This window comes from Gasterosteus aculeatus, chromosome 18, assembly GCF_964276395.1.
Source record: "Gasterosteus aculeatus chromosome 18, fGasAcu3.hap1.1, whole genome shotgun sequence".
NCBI classification, from domain to species: Eukaryota; Metazoa; Chordata; class Actinopteri; order Perciformes; family Gasterosteidae; genus Gasterosteus; species Gasterosteus aculeatus.
This window is the reverse complement of record NC_135706.1, coordinates 9,739,181-9,758,349: the sequence shown is the minus strand read 5'-3', so window position 1 is coordinate 9,758,349 and position 19,169 is coordinate 9,739,181. Positions and strand designations below refer to the sequence as shown.

Here is a 19,169-nt window from a genome sequence, read left to right as displayed (position 1 = left end):
GCCGGGTGCTTTTATTGAAGAGGGAGGCCGCGTGGTAGCGGATGGTTATGTGGGTGTCTGAGGCAGAGAGAGAGAGAGAGAGAGAGAGAGAGAGAGAGAGAGAGAGAGAGGGGGGGGGGGGGAGAGAGGGGGAGAGAGAGGGGGCACCATGCTTGCTCTGGAATAAATATCAACATCCCTCTTTGATTGGTTTTGAATTGAATGCAATCTGCCAGAGGTGTGAGCCATCATCCCCCCCATCTTGTCCTCTCCTTCCGCTTGACGCCGGCCGCTCTTTGTTTTCATCACAAAGGGGTTTTCAGGAATGTTCGGCTCCAAAGAGAAAAACTCAACACAAAAATCAGTCCACAGTTAAAGATGGAATTGCAGTGTTCAGAAATGACGGAGGAGGAGAAGTTGTAGAGTAACAAACATGACATTTATTTAAAATAAGAGGCACTTTGAGGGCATTTTCAGTATTTCAGCTTCAGTGTGGAAACACGGCAACTGTGTTCAGCCAGATTTAAATAAAACTCTTTGCGCTGCTGCTGATGAAGCATTTCTATTTTGAGAACTCAATAATATGCTAATTTAATCATGCTTTGAGTCTTAGTCTTGTTTTGAAAAAACAGTATGCAGTGTCTGATTAATCATAATTTTCGTTATCAGCCTTCAGTCACAGATCAATGTGATGCAAGAAAAAATCCCTGCTGGATTTAATATTCAAGCAGGACTCTTTCACACTATTTTCTGTTGGATTTCTTTTCCAATAAGTCCCACATATATAATATATGTATCGTTTTTTCAGTATTCACTGATAAATGGAAAGACTTGAGATAAAAGTATAAAAATGTGATATTGATTGATTTGGGGCAGGAACATTTTATGGTCAAATGAAAAAACTGAAAGACTTTATTTTCATTTACAAGAAGAAGCAGTTAAAGGAAGCTCATATACATTTTGAGTTGAATCAGTTCAACCCTGTCTTGGTCAAACTAAAATAATTTCTAAGGTTGATTTGTTGAAAAGAATTTACTGAAAATAGAGATAGAGAGAACTTGACTGAAACTTTTTTTTAGTGATTACAACTTTTCTGAAATCAAACCGAGCTGTTTTTGGTAAAAATAGTTCAAAAGAGCCTGTACGTCTTTGGACATGACAAACTTCAGCGGATAAAAAAAAGTGTGTCGATGCTGAGAACTTCTGCGCAGAACTTCTCCTCACTATTCAACAAAATATATGAGCAGAATGACACTCATTTCCTAATCAGAATTTGCCTTGAACACCGCCGCAGTCGCGCGGACACACACACACACACACACACACACGCGCGCGCTGCCTGCACTGCGAGAGCAGATATGGCTTTAGAGCTGTTCCCTTTTCCCAGGGAAGCAGCGGGGATGAAAGAGTGCAGGGATGGGTCCCCCTTCCTCTCATCCGCTGCTGCCTTTGACATCAGCTGCCACCAACTCCAAACGAACCGGAGAGGCGGGTTGGAGGGGGGAGAGGGAGGGGGGCGGGGGAGGGGGGGGGTGACATGCTAAAAACTGACGTGTGCCCACCGATGCAACCGCCGCACCGCTATTGGAAGTAAGATGTATTACTTTATTTGAGCTGCCACTATAAATATAGGTTGGTATGTTGTACATGGAGAAAAATGTCTCCTTCCCCCCTGTGCATGGAGGGCATGGACGCTCCGCTGCGCCTATAGAGACAACATAGGGAAGTGATATGAGCGGAACAGCAGCCCGCTGGTCTCCTGCGGTGCGACTCGCTGCGCCGAGGCCCCTCTCGTTCTCCCTGACAGCCGGCACATTCACAAAGACCCTATAGCTGCAGATACTCATTGGCCTCAAAAACCATTTTTCATGCTCCGCTCACAGGTCGGGTCACCCAGGACTTGTCAAATAAGATCAAGCGCGGAGTGTTTCAGACTGTGTGGGACCATGGAAAGAGGATCTAGGCTAAGCTGCGATGCTTCCACTTGGAGAAATGTAGTGTCTGAAACTGTGAGGACAGACGATATGAAAGGTATCTCATTCCACGAGCGGCAGGCGGAGAGTGAAGATAAACCTCAGCCTCTGACGGTCACGCAGCAAAACGCTTCAGCTTTCGCATTCACTCCCTTTGATGACTTATACCAGGGGTTGGGTGGATGGCTATCTACGGTGCTTTTGAATCCAGCGTGTTGTACCGACTCTACCAGTCTGGTTTTTCCCGTTGGCACTGGTTGCCTGGTTCTTTATTCCCTCTCCCTTAAAAAAAAAAAAACATCACACCCATCAGGAACCATTAGTCCTCACAGGGACAGGCCGGCCTTCCACTGAGAGACTCTCCGTGGCAGAGCGTTCTCACTGCCTTCAGACAGTGGCCGGGTGTTTTCCCTAACAGCCTGAGACACGGTGTCATTTGTGTGTACGGCATTTACTACTGGGAATACTTTTAACTCACGTCCTCTGGTCCCGACGAAAGAGTACCGCTCGTCACCCGCGGCTTCTTGTGCTCCTCAAACAGACAGAATGAAGGTCATGTGGACCGACGCATTGGCAGGTGCCATGAAAAATGTCTAATTGTATTACCTTCCTGTCCGCAGACGGATGCGGCGCTGATGTACGACGCCGTGCACGTGGTGGCGGTGGCGGTGCAGCAATCTCAGCAGATCACGGTCAGCTCGCTGCAGTGCAACCGCCACAAGCCGTGGCGCTTCGGGGGAGGCTTCATCAACCTCATCAAAGAGGTACAAGGCCGCCTGCTCAGACCTCCGACCTGTGGAATCCGCTGAACGTTGTGGCTCGGACGCTGTCACACGACACGGCGGAATGGCGTGAATGCAGAGTGCACGGTGCATTTGGGGGGGATCTATTTACAGAAAGGGAATATAACTATATCTCCATAGGATTCCTTGGCTTTCGCTACAGTAGCTTGAATGGGCCCTTCACATGTGTTGCACCACTATATCTATTTGCAGTTAACAACAAAGAAAACACTGGCTTCGGGCCAGAGCGGCGTTTTTTACGGCCTCGGAGCGTGGCGAACCGCGGCTGCCAGCGGTCGCGGCTCCCATTACCACAGTCTTGAGGAGCGAGCGGATCAGACAGCGAAGCTCCCGGCGTGGACTGAGGCGCTTTTTAGTTTACGCACTGCGTTCTTCTCTTTAATAAAACCTAAATGAACAGAGTCCAAGAGACGACCAGTGCAAACCATAGATTTGCCTCGAGGTGTCACAGGCAAGGAGGCATAAACAAACCTCCACCGTAATGATTATCTGTTAATTCATCTCATATTCATGGAGCGACTTATTAAAGTGTTCTTAGAAAAAACGGAAGGTGGAAAACCCTGTAAACAATTTGATTTGGCTGGATAAATATATACTCCAGTGAAAATGTTTAACATCTCGAGTTTCTAAAGCATATGAAATTGCGTAGAGTTTTGTATAATCCCTAAACATGTGATTAAATTCAGAGGTAATTATGTAATGTTCCGACCTCTGCTTCACTGCGGCGAGCATAAACTACGCTTGAGACGGCAGCAAATCTTACACACTCTCCAAAGTCTGATGCTTATTTTTAGCCCGCAAAATAATCCTCAGCATGTCTTTTAAACACATTATTCACAGCAACTACATTTTCTTTTGTGATGTTTTCGCTCGCCGTCGGCCACTTTCTCTCCATGCATATCTCCACCCGTGTTTATATCAAAGCCTCCGCGTGTCTCCTCCACCGTAGTCCGGGTCAGCCATTTGCTTTGTTCTACAAAGCTCTTTCATTCGGTGGATGGTATCATTGCAGGTAATTTTCAGATTGAGCTATTGTAGTAGCTGGCGCTCGCTCCCACTCCTGTGTCTGCTATCGCTCTCCATGCCCGTCTGTTTCTCCAACGGCTTTGAAGTGAAACTTCAAGCACAATGAGCCGCATACATAATGAGCACTTACCTGTCAAAACTGCTTTTATTCCCGCTGCTTTATTGTCTCCTGTTATGTTGTCGGGACAGACAGCGAGGGGAAAGCGAGGCAAAATTCCTAATTGGGACGGGAAAAGTTTCAGGGGTGGCGGGTTGGATTGATGCTGTCGAGGGAGACGATAACTTAAGGTTAATGGAACGACTGCGCGGAGGACTTTTGATTTATTATCGCACGTGCTTCTGTCCGCAGGCCCACTGGGACGGTTTGACAGGACGCGTTCTCTTCAACAAGACCAATGGACTGAGGACAGATTTCGACCTGGATGTCATCAGTCTGAAGGAGGAAGGGCTGGAAAAGGTGTGTCGGACCTCGGTGGAGTTGTTGCTGTGTGGCTTCTGAGCGTTCGGGGGGGTTAAAAATAGGAAATGTCAGGCTTGATGCTTTGAGGCATTGTTTTTTTTTCCTGTCGTTGCACAAGGTGATAGAAAGTTGACACTGAATTGTTTCAACAGATTGGAACATGGGATCCTCCCAGCGGCCTGAATATGACGGAGTCTCACAAAAGCAAGACGTCTAACATTACAGACTCTCTGGCCAACAAGTCCCTGCGTGTATCCACCATACTGGTAGACACGGACGCATGAAAACACTCAGTCAACGAAATACGCACAGAAAAATAAAAACAGCTTGAATTTCTTTTCCCGCACAGGAGGAGCCGTATGTGATGTTCAAGAAGTCGGACAAGCCTCTGTATGGAAACGACCGCTTCGAAGGCTACTGCATCGACCTGCTGAGGGAGCTCTCCGGCATCCTGGGCTTCCACTACGAGGTGCGGCTGGTGGAGGACGGGAAGTACGGAGCGCTGGAGGAGACCACGGGCCAATGGAACGGCATGGTGCGGGAGCTGATGGACCACGTGAGTCGACAGCCGTCGGAAGATGTGGGTTTATTTACTTGCAACTGACAAGTATCTGACGTCCCAAACGAACGGATCGCTCCAGTGATGTCTTCCATTTGCTACTCCAACAATTGAGCAATAGTTCGAAGGTTGACTTGAACGGCAGAAAAATAAAGAGCCCGACCTACACAATCTCCCAAAAAAAACAGAAACAGTAAAAATAAATTGACACCGTATGATGAAAAACATTTACCTTGTGAGGGTCGTGGAAAAGTATCACCCAATGATCGTTATTCTTGGTGACACTTTATAATAATAATAACAATCTAATCCCAAAATTGGTGGGCAATTTGTGACTCGCTTTCACTTAAGAAGGATCAAGCATAGTACCTGTGATTTGCAGGTAAACTCAACCCACCTACCATCTGACCCAATGACCACAGCTACCCCGCCTTCACACGCCTATCACACACAAACTCAACCGCTGTTATCTCCTTACAGAAAGCGGACCTGGCGGTGGCTCCTCTGGCAATAACCTACGTCAGGGAGAAGGTCATCGATTTCTCAAAGCCCTTCATGACGCTGGGGATAAGTATCCTGTACCGAAAGCCCAACGGCACCAACCCGGGCGTCTTCTCCTTCCTCAACCCCCTCTCCCCCGATATCTGGATGTATATTCTGCTGGCTTGCTTGGGTGTCAGTTGTGTGCTGTTTGTCATAGCCAGGTAACATGTCACGCCCCACCACCCCCCCACCTCTCCCGCCATCCCACCTTTCCCTCTCTTCTTCCTTCCTTCCTTCCTTCCACACGATTGTTGAGAGTTGCACCGACCTGTTACTCGTGGCAAAAGCCCTCCAGCAAGAGGCGGTCCGGACCTCTTTATTCTTAGATTAGACCAAACGTGTCCTATAAGGGATCATACCTGTGTTTTTCGTTCATATTTTTAAAGCATACGGTGCCTTGGGCGTGAGATTGTTACTTTTTTAAAATATAACTGAAAGTGTAGATTACAGAACTTCCCAGCAGCACCTGAACTCATCACCCAGAAAAGTGTTTGAGCATCATTATCAAACATTGCAAAATGTTAAAAATTAAAACTTAAATCCTTAACGCCTAGAATCAAAAAGTGAATTAAAAGACTTCAATGCCTGAATGATTTCATAACCTGTTGAATGAGCTAAAACAAGTAAAACCGGTGTGTCATTAGTGTTATCTGACTCCTCATGCAATTATGCACAAGCATCATCAGCTGCAAAACCGGCTACCAATTATACACCTGTTATGGTGCAAATATACCGGAACGATACCGTTAGATATCTTGTTACGTTTAGATAAGCCACCTCCCTGAAACTGCAGACGCATGTAGAATGTGTGTTAACCCCAGGGCTCCTCTTCTTCTCGTTTCATTCTGAGAGGTTTGGGTTTAGCTCACATTTCATCTGATGTTACCGGCACAATGATCACACGAGAGGTAAGCAGCAACTGTCACCTAAGTTAGTTCAGAATATGCAAATCATGCGTCGTGGCCCTTTGTTTACACGGTTGGTCGGGGTAAGTGATTGGCATGCAACGGTATTGATATTCCTGGTGATGATGAAATGGTCTATTCAATCTTAATGCGCTTGCATGCTTATCCCCCTTTAAGTTGCACGCGGTGGCAAATGATAGTGCTTGTTTTCCCCTTAACTGAACAAAAACATTCATCACCGTTTGATTCTGAAGTACAGTCTTTTCTTCTCCAGTACGCCGGGCTGGTTCTCTCATAATTGAAGTATTGATTGCACAGCCACCGATTGATTGGTCAATCCCCCAAACGCAGAGTATATTATTTTCTTGAATCGGCTGCTAATAGAGTGAGTTAAGTTGAGCTTATGAAGTACACGTTTTGCACAATAAAACGCTAAAGACCTCGACCTCACCAGGGATTCACGTCTGTGAAGGTGCGTGCCGCACACACAAACAAACAAAACGTTTTTCAATTCAACCTCCAGAGAAATACATACAAATACTTTTTTTGCAATTTAATTGACTTTTCTCTTTATTAAGAATATATAATAATCATATTGCATATCCCTTTTCTAGTGTAAGAATTGTCCACCGGCCAAGAAGAACGGATGATGTGGATGTGTAATTACAGGATCTCACATTTTTTTGCACAGTTTCCACAAACTTAACCTCTCGAAAACTCCCCCTTTACTTGGCCTGGGAGAAGAAGAAAAAAAGCAGTATAACCATAACGTCAGTCAGAGTAATTGAATCCAACAGAGAGTTAATGGAGGGAGCGCGTTGTGTTATTGAGGGCGGGGACGGACAAAGGAGAAGAGAAACGGGAGAGAGGGAGAATCTTTTTAGAATTCCGCTTGCAATAGGACACGTCCCCCGTGCCCGGTGTGAGAAGGTGACCTTACGTCCGCGTGTTCCACGTCCTATTCTTCCCGGCGATCGGTGTGCAGAACACAGCCTGCAGGAATACGGGCCGGCCGCAGGCAAAGGTCACGCAGAGGAGCCGTCGGTGGGGTTGCATACAGAATGCACTGAGAAGGACGAGCGCAATCCAATCATGAGCATGTTGGATAGATTTACAGGGATTTACACTCACCTGCGGCACATATCGGATGTTAGCAACAATTAGCCTCAGGCTGCAGCTCAACGTTATATACAATGTCTGTATGCGGCTGCCTGAATAAATCCTCTCTCAAAATATTTGACTGAGATGGATTTAATTTAGCAAATGCAAATACGCAGTTGCTGCCGCGGACAGATGCACACAGCTAAAGGCAACATGCGCAAACGTTACACAGCAGCGTTAGTGGCATAAAACAATACACAAATACAAACACATCTGCAAAGCTCCAAAAGGGAATTTTGTCCTTTCAGTTGTCTTTGGTTCCAAGGAGACCAAGATCATTGACATGCCGATAAATCCTACATCCTGATGGGGTTGACGGGAGGAATTACAGTGTGTCATTGCAGCCATGTGGAAGTAGATGATTTTTAAGGGGACAGCACAGAACATATCTTCAAAGCAGGGAAAATATGAAAAGGATGTTGCCGTATCCACGATGCTTGCAAAATATGCCTGGTAATTTGGCTGCTGCAGAAACAAAGAGAGATCCAATGACATGTCTCTCCGTGGGAAACGTGCGCTGACATAAAACCGGCGAGAAATAACTCTGAGTTTGGCAACGGGAAGATGCTGCTCTGGATCCTGCACGGGTATACTCATATATGTCCTCACACGTCTCTGGAAAAGTGCGGCTGACAAATTACCTCGTATTTCTGGCCGGCCCGAACCTCCGAGATTCGACCCGCAGGCTTATTAGCATGCTGCATGATGGTGTGTGTGTGGGGGGGGTGATAAACAGCATTACCTGATGGGCTCCTCAACTTAGCATCGGCAACGTTGCCGCTAACACCCGCTTCAGCACATACTCAATCAGTTCCTGATGCTTAACACTAACCCAATCACCCTTCGCTAATACCGTGCCACTTCTGCTTAGGATAATAAATGAGAAATGTCCACAACTGACCTGAAGACGCTGACAATCAGCCAAAGCGAGGGGAGGCGAGGCAATCGGGGGAACGTGAGGTGTACGATGATGTACAAGGGTGCAGGATTGAGGAGGAAGAAGAGATGTAGGGGGGGGGGCGGTTTGAGAAACCCAACGGAAAACAACGAGTCCCATGATCGCAAAGAGGATGCGGCATCCGCACAGCAGCGGAAATCGGAGAGAGTCGCTCGAGGAAACGCATAAACATTCCTGAGTCAGTGAATCCAAATGAGCTCCGAAGATCCTCAAACACTAGGAGAGTATCACCGGTGACACTGTTATTCCGGCCTATTGATCTGTTCACACAATAAACTGATGGCATTTGAATATGCCAATACGTTGATCGCAGCGTAAGTCAGAATGATTCGCTTCGGCCTCTGCCGTCGCTCTGACCCTAAGGCCACAAAACAGGATCCTGTTCTTACCTCCCCTTTGTTCCTGCTCACAATGTTCAAAGTTGTGCGTTTGATGTGCTCTTTAATCTGCAGCATTGAACACACTGTCGTTTTCCTCTGTGCTGACGCATCTGTCCCTGTGCTCTTTCTTTTTATAGGTTCAGCCCTTACGAGTGGTACAACCCGCATCCGTGCAACCCGGACTCGGATGTAGTGGAAAACAATTTTACGCTGCTCAATAGTTTCTGGTTTGGCGTCGGGGCTCTCATGCAGCAAGGTAGTTGCCTCAGCCTGTGGCTGCTCTCTGGAGATGGAGCTCTCTGCATCCCACTGTCTCCTAGGGTTGGGTGTTTTGTACAAGCCGGCGGCAACCAGGAGAGATCTCTGGGGTTCAATATGTTTTTTCTTGTATAGAGCACATTAAATATATTTGTATGGTAGAGGTATAGATACGACTATGAATTGAGTAGAATTAAATGGCCATCGTTGAGGTATATATCCACAGATGTACTCAATTATGATACAGTCGTGATAATGAGAGTACTGTAACACCCAGAGTCCTCTCCTCTTGCCCTCGGCCCATCAGCACCTAGAGATCATTGGGGTCTGGAGTCAGGATGTGAGGTTACCTTGGGTACATGACTCTCTGGGCCAAACAGCCTGTCGCTTCGCCACGCTCCTCCAAACAAACAATATTGAATGTCTTTGATTTGATGGGATGTAATTATGCAAAAGCCTCATCCCGTGGCAATAGTCCTCTTTTTGTGTTCCTGACATTATTTAAAGAATTTGCCGGCAGCTGAGACGAGATGCTTTCACTTGAAATTCAACAAGAGCTCTCTCTCAAGTCGTTTCATCTTGAAGCACGTTGTGCATCAAGAGTTGAAAACTTGAAGGGAGTTCTTGAAACAAGTTTGACTGTTTAAAAAAAATAATGTTTTTGTGCATGTTAAAAATGAACAATGCTTCCTGCCACCTCCCTCAACTCAGGATCTGAGCTCATGCCCAAGGCCTTGTCAACACGAATAGTGGGAGGAATCTGGTGGTTCTTCACCCTCATCATCATTTCCTCGTACACGGCCAACTTGGCCGCCTTCCTCACTGTGGAGAGGATGGAGTCGCCCATAGACTCGGCCGATGACCTGGCCAAACAGACCAAGATCCTGTACGGGGTTGTTGAGGACGGTGCCACCATGACTTTCTTCAAGGTAGCTAAGTCTGCCAGGGTGTTTATACTGTAGTATTTGTTGCTTTTAGCTACTTTTAACAGTTGAACCCAACAAAGGAGCATCGCAAGCTGGCGTTTTCGTAATGATATCAATCAATAATTATTGCGTTTTTTGCACAGCTCCTTGGAATATTTAAAACTAATCCGCTGTCCAAAATTGAGCCTCTCTCATTGGATTGGATTTAGAACTAACCATTGTAACAAATTCATTGCCTTTCTGCAAACTGCCTTAAAAAAAGAAAACGTTCAGTTTGCATTAGCGGCGACTTACTTCAGCTCTTACAGGCTGCTACGAGAGCCAACAGCAAACAGTGAAATCAAATTGAATACATAAATGCTGTAACATTCAATTAAATTCAACACAAAAATAATAATGGCAATAGGATTTTAGTAGGAGACTATCTATGGACTATGGAGACACAGAATACCTTCAGGGACTTGAGAAGAGTGGTAGGATGGCTTTTGCATTTATTTTTTCTCCATTTCTGAAAGGAACTATTGGCATTGGTGGTTTCTTCATTAAAGCTACTCTGCTTTGATTAAACATCATATTAAATACTTAAATACTCTTAAATACTGCATCATAATAGTGTGGGGAGGGGGGGGGGATTTTGGCAGATGGCAATGCTACTGCATCGCATCCTGTGTTAAGCTTAAGCAAGTTTTTTCTCTTACTTTGAAATATAATTATTATATCTGCAGAATTCAGGGTTGCGCGCTGTATTTTCTCCTAACGAGCCACCGATCTCATTCCACTTCCTATTCCGTTGGTATCTCTCAGAAAACAAAGATCTCCACCTACGACAAGATGTGGGAGTTCATGAACAGCAGGAGGCAATCGGTGATGGTCAAGAACGTGGACGAGGGGATCCAGCGGGCCTTGACCTCGGACTACGCCTTCCTCATGGAGTCCACCACCATTGAGTTTGTCACCCAGCGCAACTGCAACCTCACGCAGGTCGGAGGCCTCATTGACTCCAGGGCATACGGAGTGGGAACACCTATGGGTAACCGGCATCTCAGACCTCTACGCTGTGAGCCGCTGGGCTGCATGATGTGTTCAAATAACCGCTTTGAAAAGCTTTTTGTAAGCTTTTGGTAAGAGTGGACATGCTGCCGATGCTGTCTGGCAGGTAAATGTGCTGCAAATAGCGTGGATGATTCATAAGCCCTGAGAGCGGAAACGGTTGACCTTTATTGATGGGGGTCACAGATATAATGGTCCAATGGCGGCAGGTGTAAAAAGGTTCAATGAAAAGCAAATGGCTGAAGAGGTTGAATTTATGTTTACGGTTGAATTACGCCCCGGGGCTCAAGGTGGCATTGGAGCTCTCCTTTAGCAAGGTCGGGTTTTATTTCTGGCCGCAAGGATTTGCTCACAGGATTATTTACAGGGAAGGGAATCAAATCTGAGTTAAACAATCACACTTTCTTTAATGGCGTGTTGCAGCCTACTTTGCAGTCACTACGGGCGGTGAGTGAAAAGACTGTTGAAACAATCACAGAAACCAACCAGAAAGTCTGTTCGGTGCAATTCGCTGTAACTGACCGGACGCCGTTTGAATTTTAAGCTTGAAGCCAGAACAACAAAGCCCTTCAGAGCGTATAAAACAAGCCCACAAGACCTTTTCACACCTCCTTATCTATCCCTGCTCCTGCACTCCAACATTTTGATTGCCATTTCCCTGTGATGAGGCGGACGAACCAAAACCACTTTCCACTCCATATGTTATGACAACCATTCTGTTGCATTTAAAATAGTCTTTCCCGAGCTTTATAAATGCGTGGCTTATGAGCCAGACGCTTCGGGGTGGGGGGGGCTTCACGCGGCCGTAAAGGTGTCGATGGTTCCAAATCCTTGTGTCGCGGAGGTTAGAGTGGTCATGAAGAGGCCACGGAGAGCGCTCCAACGAGCTGCAATAGCCATATACATCATGAGGGATGCGAAGGCCATCAAAATAAGGAGGATTAATTCTGGCCATCCACATCTGGACCGAGCTTACTGCTGATGATTATGGGGCAGTTATGGATCTGCAGGGATGCCGTGATTGCCGTGGTTGTAACGAGGCCGAGGTGATGCCGTGAAATATAGTCCCACTGTGGCCCTTGTAGGTGCAGAAGTACACAGTAACACCGATGCCCTTGAGATGGACACACGGGCCGAGGACGTGCATCAGCTCTACTTCCATTGATGTGACAAAGTAGTGCATCAAATACTGTATATGAATACAAAATACATCCCAAATAGAATTGAATTCAGCCACAGGAGGGTTAATATTTTAATGCATGAAGGATAATGATTAACGGTGGCGGCTCTCAAAGTTATTACTTCCCTCAAAATCACTTAAATCTCAAATGCTGACATTCATTGCTTAATAATGTAGAAATACATTTGATCACAGCTTCTAAAACGTTTCGTCTGTAATAGAAGAGGCTTTGAGAGAGTTGACTTGTATTGTTAATTCAAAGTGACTCCCGCTTGAACACTGAATGCTCTTCATTCAGACAGTGGTACTGTCCTTCTTTCTTCGTCCCAAACACACGAAGCACTCAGTCTTTGTGTCAAACTCTGGCCCTCTAACTTTGTCCGTCCTTAACACGGTTTTGCAGAGCATTTCCCTTCAGGGCTGTTAAACCAATAAACCACAGCAAGCTGTAAAATGAGTCTTAACCTCTTAGTCCTCGCTTTCGCACGTCCTTTATCCCAAACGCAAGTGCATTATCTGCGGCTATCAACTTAAACTGTGATCACATTAATACTTGAGGCCAGACAGCGTGGGAGTGATGGATGTCCTCTAGTGTTGAACATCTGTCAGGTAGTTGTGTATGCACAGTGTGTGTCGAGCGCTTTTTCCATTTGCCCGGGCCTCGCTCTCCACATCCTCCTCTCCGAGGACTCATCCTATTAGCATTTATCCAAGGCCTGCTTTGTTAGGCCATCATTAATCATTTGAAATATGAGGGCAGCCTGAATCAGGGGACTCGGATACTTGATAGATTTCTCATCTCTGAATGAGTCAAGCATATGCTTTTTTTCGCGCGTGCACGTGCGCGTGAGCCCCGCACGCGGCTGCGTTGCCAACGCCGTACGCACGGGAACAAATGACTGCATGTTCTTCGTTGTCTTAGAGCGTGCGCTTCACAAGGACATTTTGAGCACATGTCCTGGTGCTCTCACCAACAATATGACTATTCGTGATCAAAGAAACAAACACAGAAAGAATCTCGGGCACTTTGAGGCATTTTCTGTTTTCTGTTTTCACTTTGCCAGTCTAAATACGCAGAGAGGAGCAGATGAAAGGATGATGGACGGCCATAGGTAAATGATAGATGAGATGAAGGGAATCATGTAAAAGGGACTGACAGGTAAAACTGTAGGAGAGCAACAGACAAAGTGATGCTACCAGCTACCCGCGGCCGTATTCAGTTAATTTCCCCGGGAGTTTGAGCACAAAATGTTCCTGTGTTCCTAAAATGATTCAAATTAGCCCACATTATAACATTTTTACCACTCTTTCATCTCTTTTAAGTCACTAAATAAGCAGATGGAATGGACGTTTGAAACCCGAGCTTTATTATGTATGAATTCTGTGATCACATAAATACACTAACAAGCTTTTGACCCAGTTTTATTAATGAAACATGAATGCTCACAGTAAGTAGTAATCTTTCCGGGCCTGGTTGGGGCAGAGAATGAGGCGCTGCGCCTCATTTGGGGCGTGTGCTGTATGACACACGCTGTGGATGGGCGAGGAACACGACCCCTGATTGGGCGCCCTGTAACGATTACTCCTCCTTTGATCAAACACAGCAACCCGCTGCGCCTCAACGCCACGTTGCAAATTCTGCTCCCCTTCCCGCCATCTTCGGATTTGGGCTAATTTACTCATCACGACATTGACGTCCAAATAAAGTAAAGACTCCACTGGGCTCCTCTGTTTGTTTGCTTTTTTTTCGCATTCATTGCATGTGGAAGCGGGTGCAAAAAAAGCAGCTAATTCGTCGGCATCAACAGCAGCTCCGCCACACAAAGCCAAGTCTTTGTTGCCAACTCCCTGTGCATTATAATTCGCACACGGCAGAGAGGAGGGAGAATTTTGGAGTCACTCTGTGAATATAGGGATTAGTGGGATTTGAAGAAGGACTTACAAAAAAACTCCCTCTAAGCAGCCAACAATAACATGAAGGGTTATATGATCACATGCAAGCCGGAGTGTGCTTCATACACCCGCCCCCGTTAGTTATATTTATACACATTTGCTCAACAATAACTAAGCAATGCATAATCAGGTTTTCATTATCCGCGCCCACTAATCTCATCTGGTGTCCTCGCAGGATCTCCGTACAGAGATAAGATCACAATAGCCATCCTGCAGCTCCAGGAGGAGGGGAAGCTGCACATGATGAAGGAGAAATGGTGGCGGGGAAACGGCTGCCCCGAGGAGGAGAGCAAAGAGGCCAGCGCTCTGGGGGTGCAGAACATCGGAGGGATCTTCATCGTGCTGGCTGCGGGACTGGTGCTGTCGGTGTTTGTGGCGGTCGGGGAGGTGCTCTACAAGTCGAAGCAGAACGCCCAGCTGGAAAAGGTACCGGAGTCTTTTGTGATGCGTGTTGAGCATCAAAGTAAATATGTTTGTTTTTAGCATTAAGTCCTTTGTCTTGGAGATTTGTGGTTTTTATTTGGGGAGTTTTTTAGTTTTGTCTTCTCCTACCTGCCTGTTTAAGGCTAACTAGGTTTTCTGGCTGAGCAGCAACGTATTCGATGCTGAAACTTACAATGCGATTTGGTTTGCATGGAGGGATGCCGATTTTGTCTAATTAATTGTCTTAATTTAAAGTCACGTCAGGATCTCTGACCGTACGGACAGAAGAGAATTATCACATCGACCACAAGCTAGAAACGAGTGTTGTTTATTAGACTGACTTGTAACACAAGGATGTGAACTGGCGCTTTAATCTGGAGATTTTTCTGAAAACAAAAACATTCACCATTCAGCGCAGCATGTTTGCAGCTTTTTGTTCTCTGCCCTCTGGTTATGTTTCTTTCTAGCAAGGAACTGCATATATTTCAGACTGTTCTATCTGTGCTCTATTTTAGTACTCAGTGCACATGATTCATCACGGCGCGGAGTGTGTATTTTAAAGCTCGTACAATGATCGTTCCAGATAATTATGAAAGTCCTTAATTATTTACATCTACAGAACCGTAGACGGCGTGTTATTAAATTGCAACGGTAGCAGATATATGGCTTCTTTAAGGTCTGCGCATGTTTCAGGGTACATCATTAATCATGAGCCGCAAGACTAGGGCACAATATTCAAATAGTTTGCAAATGCCACTATCTCTAGGCTACTAAGGTGCTAGTAATTTACATGCAAACAGCCTCTCCTCTGTTTCCTCTAAATCACGACCTTATTTTACCCCCTTGGTTCTGCTTTTATCAATCACTCCAATCCTTATTCCGCCTCGGTTTCTTTCACCGTTTCCTCGTCTCTCACCCATCTGCCTCTCACGACCTCTGTAATCACTTATCTTCATGACATACAAAATATGTCATTTATTCACCACCCAGGTGTATTTAAATAATGAGCAAAAACAAAGAAATGGCTGTAGGCCACATACAGATATACATCTCACACACGCAAAGGAAAAATAACAGCTTGATACTTTTCCGCCGTCCCTCCTCTTGCACTGCTCTCTCTTCTAACACCCTCCGGGAATTATAATTAGGTTTTGCATAATCAGAGAGTGAATGCATTGAAATTTGTCTTGGCAAACGATACACAAGCATATTGACATTTATAGGATTTCACGCTGCATTCATAACGCAGGGACAACAGAGGACCGTTTAACTGATGTTACCGTGTGTCACTCTGTGAGGCGCTGGTAGGCGATGTTTTTAAAAGAAGGTACCAATATTTCTTTGAATTTAATGTGTCGAAGTGGATTTTTTTTCTCCTTCATTCAATATTTTTATTTTAAATGTTGAATGTTTCTCTTTGTTCTCGGCGCAGCGCAAAAGGCTCTGCAACTGCTTTCAGCTGTTTTTAACAGCAGAGCTGAAAAGGGGCCTTTGAAACGGAACTCTTGCTTTTTTTAAAGATCATATTTAGGAGACAAATAAAAATGTCGGATTGATTGTTACACTAGTCCGTGTTAAGCCTGAAGTTGACTAAAAATGTAAATCAATCATGCATTGCTGCTACATGTATGTGCATCTAACCAACTAGCTAAGAGCCATACTAGACACAACGATGTGTTCAGGTAACAACCAGAGCGAAATGCTCCTTCGGTTACGATACTGACCAGCCTTCACTTTAGATTCATTATTATTAAATAATTCAGGTGGATAAAACATAAGATTGTTTCATGATATAAACACAGAAACATTATAAATAGGTAGAAAAAAACAAGGCTTCATAACATACTTTAAAACATTATAATTATCGGCTAGAGTCTCCATCATACAGCACACGGCAATATTCAATATGCTTTTAAAAAAAGCCGACATTGGGTGAATTGTTATATTTTTGCACAGTTGCATTGCGTTGAGTAGTGCGCTGAACAGCGTGACGCCAGCTGTAACGTTACCCTCCTTCCTGTCCCCCCCCCCCTGCAGCGATCGTTCTGCAGCGCCATGATGGATGAGCTGCGCGTGTCTCTGAAGTGCCGCCGTCGTCTCAAACAGAAGCCTCAGCCGCCCGTCATCGTCAAGACAGAGGAGGTCATTAACATGCACACATTTAACGACCGCAGACTCCCGGGAAAGGAAACCATGGCATGAACGTTGAGCTTACCCGGAACACACACGTGATTAAAAAAAACAAAACATGGAGGGCGGTTGGGGGAGGGTGGGAGGAGGGGGGTTACGGGGTCAGATTAACGCCAACCGGAGACCGAGGTCGGCCGTCAGAACAGGATTCCTTTTTGAACCCGCTAGCGTACGTAGACAGATGTTTCCCGTGGAAATATAGATGCCTGAGCGGTGTCACCTCGCTGCGACGTTCACTTCTTGAAGGGAGCTGGAAAGGAACTTAAAAGTATGTCAATTGAAAAGGGATCCAAGCCGCTTTTGGTTAAAACGTAAGCCTAAACATACACACGTACACGTAACACACACACACACACACACACACACACACACACACACACACACACACACACACACAACGCTCTCATCTGATACACTCTATTGTGACTGTAAAACCAGATTTTGTTTTTCTGTTGATGTCAACGCCCTTTTGTCTTACCTCCATGTGTGTTTGACCTGATCGATCCGTCCCTTTCATCAATGATTTGAACAAACACTAATCTCCCGTCCGACGAAGGGGACGGTGGTGCCAAATGGTTTACTGTGAACCGCTGTACAAAGGTGATATTTGCTTTGGAGTCATCAATGCTTACCTTGTCCAATACTCATCGTTTTCTTCTGTGATGCCTTTCTTGTGCCAAAGTTCTGCCCTCGTGAAGAACTTTCTACCATGCCTGATGTTATGTTCAAAGCCTCTGCAAGCAACGTATACCGTCAAAGTCATTATTCACGTCTCTCCTCACATGCGGTCTGCAGTTTTCACTTTGTATCAGTTGTTGTTTTAAAAAAAAAAAAAAAGCGGGATTTCTACAAAAGTGTTTGTTTTTGTACAAGAACAAGAAGTTTTGTAGTACTTTGTATCATGGTAGCCCCTCCTGTCGACAAAATATGTAGCAGATACCAACTCAGCCCTCAAATTCTTCTCAACCAGTGTTTGTGGAGCTTCAGGCTCTGACGCGTAGGCTTCGTTTTTCTCATCGATCGGAGATTCGGCCGTTTGTCCGTCAGTATGATGGAGTATCGACAGTCAGGCGACAACGTGGCGCTTTCTGGTAGGTAAGAACAATGAAACCGAACTACAGTGGTGCTCAAAGTAAAACTATCTGTAGCTATGAAGAGTCACCACGAAACACACAGAAAAGACACGCAAATGTTGCTTGTGTTAAAACCTAAAAGTAGTTCTACAATTTTCTTACCAGGCTACATTTTAGCTCTAGTAGACTGAAAACAAAATCATGTTTTTTCATGGGATCTTTGACCGTATCAAGTTCTAAAAGAGGTTTCAGTCGTACGGCAAACTTCAAAAAAGTCACATGGTTTTAGAAATTAATTTAAAGTAGTCGATGTGATAGAAGAAAAGGGTTGAAATAATATAGAACAGACGGATTCTGTTTTAGAAAAAAAAAATATAGACTATATAATAACTGGCTATAAATAACAATAAACAGGCGGTCCGTTTAGTAGCTGTTCTAACATTCACTCATATCACATGACCTTCATCAGCAACTAAAACTTTCTCAGTTGCCACGTAAACTTCTAATTGTATTCGTCGGCCTTTTTTTAACCATTCCAACTAGGAAACGCTTACCCGAGCATGTGATGTGACCGAACGACGGCGAGCAGCTACTAAGTGACGGGCTTGTTGTTTTTTTTCCGCACCTGCTGTTTTCCGTGGGCGGGCATGAGTTTTGAACCTCAGTGATGGGCGACCTGTGAATGTATGTAACAGTACAACTGCAGTAAATGTAATGTGGAAATGATCAGTGTGTGTGTGTGTGTCTCACCTTGGTGCGTCCCTCATGTTCCCTGAAGGGGACTTGAGGGAGGCATGAGGGGAGGGGGGGGGGCAGGTGGGGGGAGGGTGAGAGTCTCTTAAGTGACATGATCGCATTCGGCCCGACATTTGTTGTCTGTTAATTCTGTCCCACGTTGTGAAATGACAAGCATACTTGGTAGACCGCTTCCTCACTGTCCCCCGTCTTCTTACGCCATCCAGTTCGTCTTTGGGTCGGTTATTTGAGACAATTCAGAGACCAAAAGAGCACACGGCCAAAACGCAAGCGACGACAACTCTGCTGTGCATGGATGGAATTGATCAAATATTTATTTAAACCCGTCGCTCTTCTACAAGTGTTGCTTGTCATTTTCCATGCAGCTAGATCTCGTGGTGCGAGCCGAAGTGATTGGCTGTCCGAGGTCATGGAGTTTGACATTGATGCAAGGTTTTACAAAAAATGTCATTAAAAATGTCATAATTGTAGTGTTGCCTGATATTATTCATTCATCTCTCACTGTTATATTTTTTGGTGAATTATTTTACAAATGCCGTCAACCATGCAGATGACTCGCAATGTCCTGCCGTCCTCTTCTAATCGATCGAGGAAGTACGCTGGGTAATTGCTA

General features: G+C 45.3%; 1 protein-coding gene across 2 annotated transcripts in view; it reads left to right on the top strand.

Moving 5' to 3' along the window:
• Positions 1–19,026, top strand: part of LOC120807737 (glutamate receptor ionotropic, kainate 2) — a 48,554-nt gene extending 29,528 nt beyond the window's left edge. For both annotated transcript variants that reach the window (XM_040160054.2, XM_040160053.2), the window contains exons 7-16: positions 2,573–2,716; positions 4,131–4,238; positions 4,394–4,507; positions 4,591–4,797; positions 5,281–5,504; positions 8,885–9,003; positions 9,717–9,934; positions 10,736–10,961; positions 14,290–14,540; positions 16,575–19,026. In XM_040160054.2, coding sequence (XP_040015988.1) covers positions 2,573–2,716; positions 4,131–4,238; positions 4,394–4,507; positions 4,591–4,797; positions 5,281–5,504; positions 8,885–9,003; positions 9,717–9,934; positions 10,736–10,961; positions 14,290–14,540; positions 16,575–16,739 — 1,776 coding nt within the window. In that variant the 3' untranslated portion in view covers positions 16,740–19,026. The remainder of the gene's footprint in view (positions 1–2,572; positions 2,717–4,130; positions 4,239–4,393; positions 4,508–4,590; positions 4,798–5,280; positions 5,505–8,884; positions 9,004–9,716; positions 9,935–10,735; positions 10,962–14,289; positions 14,541–16,574) is intronic.
• Positions 19,027–19,169: the final 143 nt, after the last annotated feature.